The sequence below is a fragment of the Columba livia genome, chromosome 4, assembly GCF_036013475.1.
Source record: "Columba livia isolate bColLiv1 breed racing homer chromosome 4, bColLiv1.pat.W.v2, whole genome shotgun sequence".
Classification (NCBI taxonomy): Eukaryota; Metazoa; Chordata; class Aves; order Columbiformes; family Columbidae; genus Columba; species Columba livia.
Genome location: NC_088605.1, coordinates 77,867,163 through 77,881,834, shown reverse-complemented (window position 1 = coordinate 77,881,834; position 14,672 = coordinate 77,867,163). Strand labels below are relative to the sequence as shown.

The following is a 14,672-nucleotide window of genomic DNA, read 5'->3' as shown; positions in this document are numbered from 1 at the left end:
CCATGTCCTGAGAACCTCATCTCCATCTGTCCAACCCTCCAGGGCGGGTGACTCCAGCACTGCCCTGGGCAGCCTGTTCCAATGCCCCACAGCACTTTGGGGAAGAACTTGTTCCCATGTTGAGGGTTCCCGGGTGCTCTATGCAGCAGCCGGTGCCGGGAGCGGCGGTGCAGGGAGCAGGAACCGCTGGAGGGCAGGGGGCGGTTTTGGGGCACGTGGCCACGTTCTCATCTGGGTTCTCTCTCCTGTGCACCTGGTGATGCAGGAACCGTTGAAATTCCCGTCCTCCGGCAGGGACCTGATCTCTCAGCCCCCATCTCGGTGTGGTGTGCCACTCGAACATCAGACCCTCCGTCTGCCAGCCCGGGAAACGACTATGTCCCCAGCTCCAAAAAGATAGAGTTCAGGCCCGGCAAGACGGAAGAGGTGAGGAGCACTGGGACTTGGAGGGGTCTGGCTGCTGGCACTTGCCCTGTGCACGCTCTGGATTTGCCTGCGCTGAAAATACTCTCAGGGCCACATGAGAATTGTAACTGAACCTGCCAGGCCCAGATTGGCATCTGATCAGCTCCACGGCCAGGGAAGATTTGATCAGGCCCCTCTCCCAGCATAAAGGGGTCTGACTATTTTCTGGAATAATGTGCCAGATTGATCTAGAAAATTGTTTCCATTGATGAATGAGCTTAGAAAAGACCTGACATAATGATATTACAGTAGAAACCCAAACGCGAGTGCCAAGAAGGGCGACAGCTTTGCACCTCTCCAAGCGGGACTTGTGCTTTCCTTGTAGTTCTGCACTGTGACCATCCTGGACGACGCTCAGTACCCAGTGATAGAAGGGCTGGAGACGTTTGTCGTTTACCTCAGCTCGCCCCACGGAGCTGAGCTGGCCAAGCCCTTTCAAGCCATCGTGGCCATCACTGACATCTTCCAAGACAGTAAGTTATCATGGCAGCTCTGTCCGGTCCGTCCCGGCCTCTTCCTTAGCGCTTCCACACAGCAGGAGGCCGGTCTAAGGTCATCCTTAGGCTGGACTTAGCCTGTTTTCCTGGGATCCTTCCATTCCATTTGGCTGCCCCGTTTCTTTCCATATGTCACCATATACAATAGCTTGGAGTCTTCAGAAGTGCAGCATGGATTTTTCTGTGGGCCATGGTCCCCCTTACAATGTGGGAACGTTTGACTGCATGTTTCCTTTTTCTTGTGTTTTAACCTCTCTCGTCTTTGCTTGCCTAAGGAAATTACACACCGTATAATTTAGCTTTGTAGCAGCCTGTAATCATTTCTGCCTTTGTATCTTTTGTTGAGGTCCGGTCTCTTTGCCACAAGATATTTCTTGGATAGAGAACAGGGAGTGAAGCTGACGTTCCCTCTGGGTGCTCCTGTCTCTCTGTGGAGCTCCAGCGCTGCTCGACTCTGTTTCTCTTTCCTCCCGCAGTGCCGAGCATGCAGTTCGGCAGGGACACGTACACGGTGAAGGAGCCGGAGGGGGCTCTGCACATCCCCGTCCTCCGCAGCGGGGACCTCAGCTACGAGTCCTCCGTCAGGTGCTACACGCGGAGCCAGACGGCAGAGGGCATGCAGGACTTTGCGGAGAGGAGGAACACAGAGGAGTCCCGCGTCACTTTCTTCAGAGGGGAGAAGGTGAGTGGAGCCTGGCCTGAGGAGAGCAAAGAACCCCTGGCAGGAGACGTTCGGATCTCCTCCTCGCCTCTGCGCTGTCAGGGCAGCTGGAGACACTCTCCAAACTTGTTTCACAGAGATGCTTAAGGTCACAAGTTCTTCTGGTCCTGCAGACACGACGTGACTCTGAGAGGAGTCTTTGTTTTGTGATAAAACGGGTTGAAACACGCAGTGCAAATGCTGTGTGTCAGCAGGACGGGGTTGCTGCAGCAGAGAGCTGTGGGTTTGTGGACGCAGATGTCTTCACTGCTGTGTCTCGCCATGTAACCGTGTGGTTTGTCCACACTGAAGTAGCAGCTTCAAAACCAGAAGTGTTTGTTACAGGGAAGACAGTATTCAGACATTAAACCTGAGACAGTGAAGTTACAGTGTGGCCTAAGTGGGTTCAGTGATTTGTGACTGTGCTATTTCCTCCCGCTTTCTTGGCTGCAGGTGAAGAACTGCACTGTTTCTATCAGCGATGACTCTGCCTTTGAACCAGAAGAGCAGTTCCAGGTCTGTCTCGGTAGCCCGCTGGGAAACCACTGGAGCGGGGCCAGGACGGGGAAGGTGGACTTGGCAACTGTGACCATCACCAACGACGAAGACGGTGAGTGGGGACACTTAGCGGGGATGTAGGAGTTGTAGCAAGGGCTGTGGACTGGCTGTGTGCCATCACCTGGCACGGGCTGAGGGCCTGTGGTTCGGGGCGAAAATCATGTCCTCTCCTCCATACCCCAGGATTCATGTTGGGGTTTGCCTCACCCTCATCCACATCCAACCCTGGCTCACCCCGGCTGCTCTGAACGCCTGATCTGTAAAAATCTGGTGACAGGTGGTGTCTTCTCTTTCCTGCTGTTTGTGCAGCGCCCACCATTGAGTTTGAAGAAGCCGCGTACCAAGTGCGGGAGCCGCCCGGCCCGGAGGGCGTCGCTGTTTTAAACATCAAGGTGTTGCGGCGAGGGGACCAGAACAGGACCTCCAGAGTCCGCTGCAGCACCCGCGATGGCTCCGCTCAGGCCGGGCTGGATTACTATCCCAAGAGTCGCATGCTCAAGTTCAGCCCAGGTAAAGGGAAGGGAGGTACTTTGGATCACAGATATTCGTGACAGACAGCTAATTTAACACACAGGCGTTATTAATCAGAAAATCAGAAAATCTGTCACCTGAGCAATGAGATCAGTTGTCACCGCTGGAGTTGGATGTGTAGAGTAGACTCCTGTGTGGAAGCAGCTAAATTGTTAGTAGCAATGAGCAGAAACAAAATCGATAACGCATATTTTGTCATAATGTCTCAGTGATCGTAGCCTAGAACAGCTGAGCAGTTTTTACTGAGAACTTCAGGGCGATACCAGTTGGTGAACCGAGTTCTCTCTATTTCTCACGCCTTTTCCTCTCGCAGGTGTGACCCATCTCATGTTCAAGGTGGAGATCATGTCCAACGAAGACCGGGAGTGGCACGAGTCCTTTTCTGTGGTGCTGGGCCCAGATGACCCCGTGGACGCTGTTCTTGGAGACACCAGCACTGCGACAGTGACTATTCTGGATCAGGAGGCCACCGGGAGCCTGATCCTACCAGCACCTCCCGTGGTGAGTTGCCCGTTACAACAACTGTGATTTAGAACCTTCACGCACAGACCGAAGACCCCGTCGGGTTTTCCGAAAGGAAATTAAGAGCTGCTGCGATGTGGCAGCTTGGCGGACGTGGCCAGGATCGCCTTTTCAGCGAATGCCGCCGTCTCACGTCTCTGCAGGTCGTCAGCCTGGCCGACTACGACCGCGTGGCAGAAGTGACCAAGGCCGGTGCCAAGAAATCCCCTTCCCCGGGCTACCCGCTGGTCTGCGTCACCCCGTGCGACCCGCGCTTCCCGCAGTTCTCCGTCACGGAGCAGCGCTGCGCCGAGGCGGGCATCAACCAGTCGGCCATACAGTTCAGCTGGGAAGTCGCGACGCCCACGGACGGGAGCGGAGCCAGGTCGCCTTTTGAAACCATCACCGACAACACGCCATTCACCAGCGTCAACCACAAGGTATGTGGCTCGTGGGTTTGGCTGCGGGGTCGTCTCCTTTCCTTCCGCTCCCATTTTGGGAGGGACACAGCTGAGGGACGAGCTGTTCCTCCAGGCGCTCGTTTTGCTGCACGGGTGGCCCCAGAGCTCCCTGTCCCCGGGCCGGCCCTGTCCTGCCCCACACACAGAGTTACCCTTTCCCTCCGGGGGCTTTTCCCAGGCGCTCCCACCCGCGCTGTCCCAGCAATTCTCCAGCATCCAGGGGTGTTTCTAGGCTGTGCACACTCATGCATGAGTCTGAAGCACTTTTAGTGGGTAGTGCACACTCCAGGTGCACAGAGATTGAGACCTAAAATCTCCTCGGATTTGGGAATTGGCGTGAGACATACAGGTGATGCTTTGGGGATTAGTTTTTTCTGTTGGCTTCAGAAAGTGGGGCACCGTTCCTCAGCGAGCCTGCTGTGGATAAAAGCAGCGCTCCTGTTGCCGTGGGCAGTAGCTGTGAGCGCTCGGGCGCTTCAGTAAAGCCCTGGTGGCTGGGGACAGACGGTGACAGTTCCAGCTCCTCTCCCCCTCCCTCCAGCGCGTGGGCAGAGTCAGGAACCGTCAGGCTTTGCCCCACGCGTGTCTCCCTGCCGGCTCCCGCAGGTGCTGGACAGCATTTACTTCAGCCGGCGGTTCCACCTGCGCTGTGTGGCCAAGGCTGTGGACAAGGCCGGCCACGTGGGCACCCCCTTGAGAAGCAACGTGGTGACCATCGGCACCGACAGCGCCATTTGTCACACGCCCGTGGTGGCGGGGACAGCCCGAGGCTTCCAGGCGCAGTCGTTCGTGGCCACTCTCAAGTACCTGGACGTGAAGCACAAGGAGCATCCCAACAGGTGGGAGCCTGGAGAAGGGGACAGCGCGTCCTGTGCTGGGCCCTGCGGTGACGGGGCCGCTGTGAGAGGAGAGAACGTGTGTCTGAACCGCGTCTCACCCCTGGTTTGTTCCAGAATCCACATCTCGGTGCAGATTCCCCATCAGGACGGGATGCTGCCCCTCATCTCCACCCTGCCACTGCACAACCTGCATTTCCTTCTCTCCGAGTCCATCTACAGGCACCAGCACGTCTGCTCCAACCTGGTCACCGCCAGAGACCTCAAAGGCGTCTCGGGTAATCTTTAAAGCCACTTTTTGCTAAATACTAACACTAATGAATCTTCGTGCACTAACAGCAGTGAGCAGAGTTACCCTGTCAGAGGTGAGACGCGATGCAAAGGGATCTTTCAATAATAATGACAGGGTTAAGCAGCATTGCTCAAGGTGAGGAGGTTGTAGGTTCACACCATGCTGGTGATTTTTTTGCTTTTCGAATCCGTCTTGTGATGTCCGTGTGGTTAAAAACGGACCCACAGGCAGTGGGTCACTCTGTGTGTCTCACAGAGGTGGCAAAAGCACATTCACTGCTACAGTAAATGCCAGAGCCAGAGAAAAAAGGCAGTTTTGTCCCCGAAGCGCACGGTAACGTGCTCCACGCTCGTTCCGTGGATAGTTTTGTCCCTGAAACACAGGGTAACGTGCTCCACGCTTGTTTGGTGGTGGGCAGGGGGTGCTTGAACTTCATTGTGTTCATTTCATACTCAAGCTGTTCTGCATTTCTCAGAGTTTATCTTCAGCCTTCCGGTAACGTGTCCATCGGTTTGGCTTTTAGGATTCTCACCTCGCTCCTACTACATTTTCCCCTGCAGACCTGTGCATATGCAGGATAACGAAGGGAGAGGAGCCCGTCAAGTCCCCAATATAATAAAAGTCACTGACATGATTTGAGAGGGAAAACGGGGCCTCAGTGCTCAGCCCCGAGCTCTTTAATGTCTGCTCCCTGAGTGACCCGTGTCCTGCTGTCTGTCCATCCCAGAGGGCGGGTTTCTGGAGGAGGTGACCTACGACAGCATCGTCCTGGGTCCCGGCTACGACCGCCCGTTCCAGTTCGACCCCGGTGTGAGGGAGCCCAAGAGCATCCAGCTCTACAGGCACCTCAACCTCAAGAGCTGCCTTTGGACTTTCGATGCTTATTACGACATGACCGAGCTGATTGACGTCTGCGGGGGCTCTGTCACCGCCGACTTCCAGGTGAGATGCTGGCTTTTAAATACAAGGACGCACTGGAAATACAAAATATTCCCACTTGTGTTCAATTCTCTTACAATTTTCACCACGGTCTTGGCCAGTATAAAAGAGCGCAGAGCAGAGACATGTCAGTTCACACTGCTCAGGGCAGGAAGGCCACAGGAATTTTTAAGTAATTTCTTAATTCTGGCCAATTCTTAATTCTGGCTTTCTCTCCCAGACGTGCCTCAGTGCCCTCTCATGGGTGGATTAGACACGTGCGGTCCTGAGCAAGCAGAATTGGTCATTTCTAATTCACGTAATTAGAAACTGAGTTGGTTTTTTTTGAGGTGAAGTGACCCCAGCTCCTGTTGTACCACGACACCAGAGCACGTCAGTACTTACCCTTATGTAAAATGCAGATTTGTCTAAAGCAGCTGCCCCTAAATGTGAGGGTGTGAAACGCTTTCAGACTGGCCACTTTTGGCCTCAGTTTTTCTTTACTGTGGAATGAGCCTGGGCCGGAGTCTCTCCTTTGCGGAACCACCTTTTGGGTTTTCTCGACAGGTCCGGGACTCTGCTCAGTCCTTCTTAACCGTCCACGTCCCGCTCTACGTGTCCTACATTTACGTGACGGCGCCGAGAGGTTGGGCTTCTCTGGAGCATCACACCGAGATGGAGTTCTCCTTCTTCTACGACACCGTTCTCTGGAGGACAGGTGGGCCCCAGGCTCTGCAGGGAGTACGGGAATGATCCCGATTGAACTGGGACTTTGTGGTGCCCCTGGAGCTCCGTGAGGTGACAGAGCCTGTGGGGTGACGTTGTTCTTGCCGCCCGCAGGGATCCAGACGGACAGCGTCCTGTCGGCCCGCCTGCAGATCGTCAGGATCTACATCCGCGAGGACGGCCGGCTGGTGATCGAGTTCAAGACTCAGGCCAAGTTCAGAGGTGAGGGCGTGAGCCCGACGGAGAGAGCCGTCCAGCCCCACGTCTGTCCCGAAAACGCGAGTCCCTGTTCCCGGGAGGCGCTGCCTGACCCGTCCCCCCGTGTCCTGCCCCAGGGCTGTTTGTGCTGGAGCACCACAGCCTGCCCCACGCCAGGTCGGCTTTCCTGACCCCGGAGCAGCTGGGAGGGATCCAGTTCGACCTGCAGCTGCTGTGGAGCGCTCAGACCTTCGACTCGCCCTCCCAGCTCTGGAGAGCGACCAGCTCCTACAACAGGTGAGGCCGGCGGGTTCAGCTTCTGAAGCGATTGTGTGCGTGTAATTAACCGAACCCAGAACATCCCTCTGGCCCTTGGAGCAGCCGCGGGCACAGCAGTTGTGTGGCTGCTCGGGAACCGGCCCGCGTTACAGACTGGGAGACAAAAACCCGTCGGTTGCATTGTACATGCGCTTTTCTAGTTAAGCCGGGGCAGGTGGACACCGGCGGTGATGACGTGTTCAAGGTTGTTTTGCCGTCAGCGAGTTAAAAGCGGGATTTTGCGTCCACAATTTAATCAGTAGCGCTGTGCTTGGCGGAGGTCGGTGTGTTAAGCTGTAGGAAAGTGTGGTTCACTTTCTAAAAGAATTCCTTTTTGGTATAAGTTCATCCCGTGACTGTTTCTTCCTTCAGTCCCGCTGCTCGCACAGAGGCTCAAATTAAACCCGGGGGTCACGTTTGCCCGTCCCGCATCTGCTGGAGCGGACGGATGTTTCTGGGAGGGTCGGGTCCTGCTGTGAATTCGGTCTGGCCCGCTCACCCCAGGTAGCAGACGGTGGTGTCGGGCAAACGCGTCACACGGGTGCCGGCTCGGGGTGTCGTTGGTGACCGCGGCGTCTCCCGTCTGCCCCAGGAAGGACTACTCCGGCGAGTACAGCATCTTCTTGATCCCCTGCACCGTGCAGCCCACGCAGGCCTGGGCAGAGCCCGGCGACAAGCCCCTGCCCTGCACGGCCCACGCTCCCGAGCGGTAAGGACTCGCCACCGTCCCGGCAGGACGGTCCCAGCCCGCTCGGGGGGTTTGTGGTCCCGTGTGACGGCGGTGACGGCAGCGGGAAGGGGCGGGGGCTGAGCGCCACGGCCCACGGGCGGCTGGACCAGCGGCGCTGAAGCAGAGGGAGCGGAGGGAAAGCAGCGCGGGCACTCGGGGCGCGGGCAGCCCCAACCTCTCCCTTTGCCTCTTTCTGTGCCCGTGTCAGGTTCTTGATCCCCATCGCCTTCCAGCAGACAAACCGCCCGGTTCCTGTCGTCTACTCCCTGAACACGGAGTTCCAGCTCTGCAACAACGAGAAGGTGTTTCTGATGGATCCCACCAAACCCGGAATGTCCCTGGCAGAAATGGATTACAAAGGGGCTTTTTCAAAGGGTGGGAGTTCCGTATTGTTCCTTGTTACCTGTTCCCCTCGTACCCGACGTCTCTGTCTCCCCAGCATCCTCGCCTGCGAGAGAGAGGGCTGAACCCAGCCTGGGCTTTGCCTCTTTTCCAGCCCTGGGATAGCGTGACCAGGGACAGGAACGTGCTCTGCACGGCGTTCTGCCGCCTGCACACGCAAACCCAGCCCTGCAGAACCAGAACCGCGCGTGGCTCGCTGCATTTGGCTCTCCCGAGGCTCCTCTTGTTCATTCCGTTCTGTTGTTTTCTGGAGAATTTAACCCGACCGTGTTTCTCCCGCCCTCCTCAGGGCAAATCCTTTACGGCCGCGTGCTCTGGAACCCGGAACAGAACCTGAACGCCGCCTACAAGCTGCAGCTGGAAAAGGTCTATCTGTGCACGGGCAAGGACGGGCACGTGCCTTTCTTCGACCCGACCGGCACCGTCTATAACGAGGGGCCCCGGTACGGCTGCATCCAGCCCAACAAGCACCTGAAGCACCGATTCCTGCTCTTGGTAAGCGTTCCGCTGCCCACAGAAGCACCGTGTCGAGCGTTGCGTGCGCCCGTGGCCACACAGGCCGGGTCTCTCGGGCTCCCGCTGCCCCAGCAGCCCTGGGAACTGAACGGCGTTCCTGCCGGCCCGGGAGAGCGTCGCCAGGCAGGACACGGGGCGCGGAGCACGGTGACAGCTGAGAACAGCCAGCGCAAGGGAGAAGGGGAGCCGGGGATGTACCGAGCCCGTGCAATCGCCCTTGATCTGCCGGTGCCGTGGCTGGGAACGGACAGGGCTGGCAGCCCGTAAAGGGAGATTTATTTACCGGTGACGCAGGAGTTCTCCCTCCTTGTATAAATCACCGTGAGCCCGCGTCCCCGCCGCAGCCCCGTTCCCCCTCCCAGAACGAGGTGCCGTTCCCGGTATCGGTCAGTTTGGCGTCAGCGCACCCGAGCGGGCTGGTCACACCCGTCTCTAGGGTCAGTTCTCCGGGCCTGACACACTCAGCGCTGAACCAGCGTGAGATCGTGCGGGTCACAAGCCCCTCGTCCCGACGCTCTCTGGTGCCAGGACCGAACGCAGCCCGAGGTGACCGATCAGTATTTCCACGACGTGCCTTTCGACGCCCACTTCGCTTCCGACCTGGCCGAGTTCCGCTCCGTCAGCAGCGCGCCCGGAGTCGACGGCTTCACGCTCAGGGTGGACGCTCTCTACAAGGTCCGTGCCCAGGGGGTCGGGGGCCCCAAAACTCCCGTCTCTGCCCGGGACGTCCCGGGTTCACTGGGTGAATGGCGGGCGCCGGGCCCGACGCCGCGCAGAGACACCGAATCCGCGCTGGGGAGGCTCTGTCAGGATTTTATATCCCGATTTCCCCAGACGGGCCGTATTTGTCCCCCAGTGGCCTGTGTCTGTTGTACCGTAAATGAACAGCGGAGCCAGGTACCAAACAAACTCTAGCACGGGAAAGAGAGGTGAGGAATTTATTGTGGTGATGAAGGTGGTTTGTTCTTTGAAAGCAGTCGGGAAAGGAGCTCCTTAGCACCACTTTATGAACGTTCCTGAGTTGATTACTGCAGTTGCCAAAGACAGATGAGAAGGCTGAACACCCCACTTGGTGATGACCCCCATTGCGGGGGCTCCCAAACCACCCCGAGCTGCTCTGTTGGTGTTTGCAGGAGCCAGTAAAGGGGATGAAGGAGTCACCAGCTCCACCTCACTCCAGCAAACTCGCTTTCTCCTGTTAGAATTTCCTGCCTGCTTGTGTTTGTGCAGGTGGAAGCCGGACACCAGTGGTACCTTCAGGTCATCTACGTGATCGGCCCGGAGAGCATCGCGGGGCCCCGCGTCCAGCGATCGCTCACCCGCCGCTGGACACGCGGCCGCCGGGACGCAGCATTGGACGACCCCTTGATCTACGACAACGACGGCGACCAGATCAGGAACGGCACCAACATGAAGCCGCTGACACTGCAGAGAGAAGAAGCCGCCGCCGCGGCCTCCGCGTCCCCCGCCAGCGCGTCCCTGGGCGGCGCGTTGGCCGCGGCGCTGCTGCTGCTGCTGCTGCTGCTGGCCGGGGTTTGCGTCATGGGCGGGAAGCGCCGGGGGCTGCAGAGGAAGCGAGAGCAGCGGCCCCCGAGCCCCAAGTGGGAGGGTGGCCAGTTCTGCACCGTGAGACACGGGAACGGGACCGTGCGGGGGGAGCGCGGGGGCGGCTGCGTGGGCAGGGGCGGGAAGGGGCAGCGGCTGAACGGGGGAGTCAAAGCACAGCATGATCTGCAGGACGGGACGGAAGTTTAACGCAGCACCTGCTTTGTGTTGGTGAGAAACGCCTTTTATAAATTGTGAAAAAATTAAAAGACTTTATAAAAAGGTAAGAAAAGTTGTGCTGTTGTTTTTATGCTCTGGGGGAGGGCGGAGCGGCTCCGGCAGCGACCCCAGGGCTTTGGGAGCTCTCAGCAGCCCCGGGAAACCCCCGTTTAACACCCGGGAAGCGGCATTTGCTGCAGAAAATGCGGCAGAAGCGTCCAGAAAGCCCAAGTGCAGCGCTGGGGCTGGGGGCTCGGGGCTGGGAGGTTCGTTTTGGGGCGGGGGCGGCAGCGCCAGGAGTTGTCCCAGGACGGGGAGAGTGAAGCGGGAGCACGAACCGGGGCTGCCCGGGGGTCGCTCCCGTGTGAGTCCCCCGTGTGACAGTCCCGGCCCCGCTGTCCCTGCCCCGGCTGCGGTGCCGCCGAACGGACACGAGATGGCGCTGCGCTCTGCAGGGCCGCGCGGTGTCCGCCAGGCGGCGCCATCCCGGGCTGGGGGGGGGGCGGGACCGAGGGAGGGGGCGGTGCCGAGATCGGAGGGGGCGTGGCCAACCCGCTCGGCCGCGCCCCGAGCGCAGCTGAGCCCGCCGCGGGGACGCGGTGGCCGGTTCTGATTGGGTCGGTGCTGGTGCCGCGTTTGTTCGGTGCGTTCCCCTGTGTGTCTGGTTGGTGTTGGTGCCTCGGTTGTTTCACGGCAGCGCAGCCGAGCCCGCAGCGAGGACGTGCTGGACACGGACGGGGCGTGAAGGTGCGTGGGGCCGGGGGGCGGCTGAGCCTGGGGGGAGGGGACACCCCCGGTTGGGGGGCGGCTGCTGAGCCTGAACTCGTCCCCTCTCTCCGCAGGAGCTCCAGGTGCCTGCGGGCAGGTCCCGGACAGAGGCAGCGGCGGGCAAGGGTTAAAACCTACAATGGCCTCAATAAAGGGGTGGTGGAAAGTGGCCGCATGTCGCCGTGGTCCTTACGGGTCCCTCTCGTCCCCAGCCCGGGGCGGGGGGGTCAGGCCGAGCCGTGCCCTGAGGTCACCCGGGCCATCCCACACCAGCGACTGTTCCCAGACACCTTGCCCCCCCCTCCCCGATGCGGGGACCCGGGTTCTCGCCGCCAGGTGAATGGGACACGGGAAGGTGTCACCGGTACCGGGGGCTGCGGTGCCGCCCACTGCGCTCTGCAGTGCCGCGCTGTGTCCGCCAGGCGGCGCCACTGTGCGGGAGAGAGGGGCGGGGCCGAGAGGGGCGGGGCCAAGCCGCGCCCGGACGCGCCCCGCCAGCGCAGCTGAGCCCGCGGTCACGTGACGGGGCGGCCCCCGAGGCTTCAAAAGCTCCCCCGGGCCGGCGGGGGGCGCCGCTCCGGCGGGCGCACGCGCAGAGGCGGGAGGGGGGCCGGCGGGAGCGGGTGCCGGTGCGGGCTCTGCCGGGCCCGGGGCAGCTGCTGCCGGGGGAGCTGGCTTCCACTCGGCGGGGCCGCGGGGCGGCTCTGGGCCCTGCGCGGAGCCGGGCTCGGACCGGAGCCCCTTTGGTCCCGACGGCCCCGAGGCGGCGAGGACGTGCCCGGTGAGTGTCCCGGGGGCTCGGGGAGCGGGTCTGTGCTCGGGGCTTCGCCCCTCGTCCTGCTGCGGGCCGGGGAGGGCGGTCCCGTCCCCCGGCAGGGCTCCCCCGGGGCTGGAGGCTGCTGGGGGTGCAGGGGGGGCCCCGCGGTTCTGAGCCGGGGCCGGGCCGGGCTGGGGGGGGTTGGGGTGTTGGCGCTGGGGGGTCCGGCCAGAGCCGCTGGCCCCGCTGGGCTGGTGGGGCCGGGGGGTTTGGCCGCGGGGGTTTCTGCTCCGGCTCGGCCTGGGGGGCCGCGGTGTGTCCCCGTTTGTGGGGTTCTGCACCCGTTCTGTCCTTAGGGGGGCTGTGCTTTGGGGGTCTGCACCTTTGGTTTTTGGTTTGTGCCTCTTTTGTTGCTGGATTGTGCACCCATTGTGTCTGGGTTTCTGCACCTGTTGTGTTGGAGTTGGTTCAGCTGTTGCTTTCTGGTTTCTGCACCTGTTGGTTTTGTTGCCCCCATATTAGTTGGTGTGCGCACCTGTTCTATTGGGAGTGACCCCTTTTTATTGGGCTTGTGCCTGTGTCTCTGTTATTGGGTGTGTACCCCACTTTATTTGGTGTGCACCGTTTATTATTCCCTTTGTGTTTGTGCCTTTTGTGTTTCACATGAAGGTGAGTTCTGGTTCCAGTTTCTCTCTCTGGTTTCTTTCAGCTCCAGCTCCAGCCTGTGCAGCTTCAAGCCTGTTTGCGGTTCCAGCTCCACTGCAGCTGCTTCTGGTTCCAGTTGTTCTGCAGCTCCAGCTCCAGTTCAGCTCATTTCAGCTTGTGCTTGTTCCACTGAGCTTGGCCTTGGGCCAGATCGTAAATCAATCACTGTCACAAGCTGCCTAGGAATATGACACATGAATAAATATGAACCAAATATCTAATAACCAGTCCAGTGGTTGAACAGTCCTTGAATAAAAAAGGGGGGAAAACCACTTTTCGCGCCAGAAACTAAGTCGAACACCTGAAACGGCCTGGTGCATGCCGGCGTCCGAGCGTTTGGGGGCCAGGGCGTCCGGACCCCCCCCCTCCGGAGGGGGTCCCCCTGCCTGGCCCCCCCCCCCCTACTCCTCCCCAACCTCCCACTTGTGCCCACCCCCCTCCCTGGCCCCCCCCCCCAACTCCTCCCCAGCCTCCCACTTGTGCCCACCCCCCTCCCCCTGCCCAGCGCCCCACCAGCCCCTGCCCAAGGGGCCAACCCGGCCCCTGGGTTTGAGCCCAGGAACAGCGACTGGGTCTCTGTTCCTGAGCCCAAAGCCCAGGCCTCGGCCCCAGGAGCCCCTTTCCCAGCCCCGAGAACGCAGCTCAGGCTCCGTTCTCAGGGCTGGGAAATGCCCGGGTGCCTCGGGGCTGCTGAACCCCAGCACCGGGCCTCGGGGCTCCAGTTGCACAAGCACCCGCGGACCCCACAGCCCCAGCGAACCCAACCCCGCGTGTGGTGTCGGGAGCCCCGGCGGTGTCGGGCGGTGCTTGAGAACTGGCTGGGGGGACCCGCGGAGCGGGCCCGGCCCCGTGTGGCCGCGGGCGGCTCGGGCGGGGACGGGGGGCGCCGGGCTCCGGCCCTCCGGGCTTTATTCCCCCCCGGCGCCCCGAGCCCCGCGGCTGCGGCTGCTGCTCCGCGGAGCCGCCCGGGCACCGGCTGCCCTTGCCCACCCGCCTCCGCCCCGAGAGCCCCCGGGGCCGCGGCCCCTTCCCCGCTGCCCGGCCCCGCGCTCCCAGCCCCGACCCCCGGCGCGGCCGCGCCCAGGCCGAGCTCCCCGCACCTCACCTGGGCCCCGCCGGGAGAGCCCGGACCGGCCGCTGCCGCCCCCGCACGCACCGAGAAACCGGAACCGACGCCGCCGCGCGCCTTAAATACCCCAGGCCCCGCCCCTCACACCTGCGCTGGGCCCGCCCCGCGCATGCGCCACCAGGCCCCGCCCCTCACACCTGCGCTGGCCCCGCCCCGCCCAGGTGCGCTGCATTTCCGGCCCGCCCCGCGCAGGCGCCGCCTCTTCTTCCGGCAGAGCCGCGGCGGCTCCGCTCCAGGCGGACGCTGGTAACGGACCGGGCGCTCCGGCGGAACCAGCGAGCGGGACGCGGCGCTGCAGCCCCGGCCCGGGGGCGGTGAGCTTGGGCTGAGCTGGAACCGGGGACGGGGCTCGCGGGAACCGGGGCTGCGGCCCTGCCGGGACCGCTGCCGGCCCGGGAGTCCCGGCCCCGGTGTCCGCCGCTTCCCGGGCGGCCGGGGCCGGAGGGTTCCGCTCCCCCGAGCTCCCGGAGCCCCGAGTCCGGCCTCCCCGGCCCCGTCCCGGCGGGCAGGAGCAGCAGCAGCAGCGCTGGAACCGAGCCGGGAGCTGCCGGAGCTCCGGAGCTCAAGTCCCGCGTTCCCCCGCGGCTGCTGCCGGGCCGGGCTGGCGGGGACACCCCGGGAAGGCTGGAGCCCCCGGCGGCCCCGGGGCTGCCCCGGCACCGTCTGCCCGGACCCGCCGCGCAGCTCGGGGCCCCCGAGTCCCCGAACACCGACCAGGGAAGGGAAGGGACGGGACGTCTCGGCTCTCACAGCCCTTCGGGCCCTGCCCCGAGGGGGCTGCACCCGCCCCGGACACACCGGGGGGCTCCGGGCTGAGCCCCCAACAAAACCGGCCAAATGAGCCGCGTTTCAAGCCCCCAAAACACAGGGCTTGGTGTCTGCCCCATCAGTGGCCACATG

General features: G+C 61.7%; 1 protein-coding gene and 1 long non-coding RNA gene across 6 annotated transcripts in view; both read left to right on the top strand.

Annotated features, from left to right (window-relative positions):
* FRAS1 (Fraser extracellular matrix complex subunit 1) overlaps positions 1-10,486 on the top strand; it is a 119,402-nt gene extending 108,916 nt beyond the window's left edge. For 3 of the 5 annotated variants that reach the window (XM_065062523.1, XM_065062524.1, XM_065062526.1), the window contains 19 exons: positions 266-426; positions 791-938; positions 1,439-1,644; positions 2,116-2,272; positions 2,530-2,730; positions 3,065-3,252; positions 3,417-3,692; positions 4,320-4,552; positions 4,667-4,827; positions 5,569-5,783; positions 6,327-6,477; positions 6,600-6,707; positions 6,821-6,980; positions 7,374-7,505; positions 7,594-7,710; positions 7,940-8,106; positions 8,423-8,628; positions 9,178-9,324; positions 9,880-10,486. In XM_065062523.1, coding sequence (XP_064918595.1) covers positions 266-426; positions 791-938; positions 1,439-1,644; positions 2,116-2,272; positions 2,530-2,730; positions 3,065-3,252; positions 3,417-3,692; positions 4,320-4,552; positions 4,667-4,827; positions 5,569-5,783; positions 6,327-6,477; positions 6,600-6,707; positions 6,821-6,980; positions 7,374-7,505; positions 7,594-7,710; positions 7,940-8,106; positions 8,423-8,628; positions 9,178-9,324; positions 9,880-10,404 — 3,659 coding nt within the window. In that variant the 3' untranslated portion in view covers positions 10,405-10,486. The remainder of the gene's footprint in view (positions 1-265; positions 427-790; positions 939-1,438; positions 1,645-2,115; positions 2,273-2,529; positions 2,731-3,064; positions 3,253-3,416; positions 3,693-4,319; positions 4,553-4,666; positions 4,828-5,568; positions 5,784-6,326; positions 6,478-6,599; positions 6,708-6,820; positions 6,981-7,373; positions 7,506-7,593; positions 7,711-7,939; positions 8,107-8,422; positions 8,629-9,177; positions 9,325-9,879) is intronic. The other 2 variants (XM_065062525.1, XM_065062527.1) reach the window with 2 other exon arrangements.
* A 191-nt stretch (positions 10,487-10,677) lies between these two features.
* On the top strand, positions 10,678-12,867 carry LOC135579435 (uncharacterized). The gene is made up of 2 exons (XR_010472517.1): positions 10,678-11,160; positions 12,648-12,867. It is a non-coding gene; the product is annotated as an uncharacterized LOC135579435 (long non-coding RNA).
* The last annotated feature ends 1,805 nt before the right edge of the window (positions 12,868-14,672 follow it).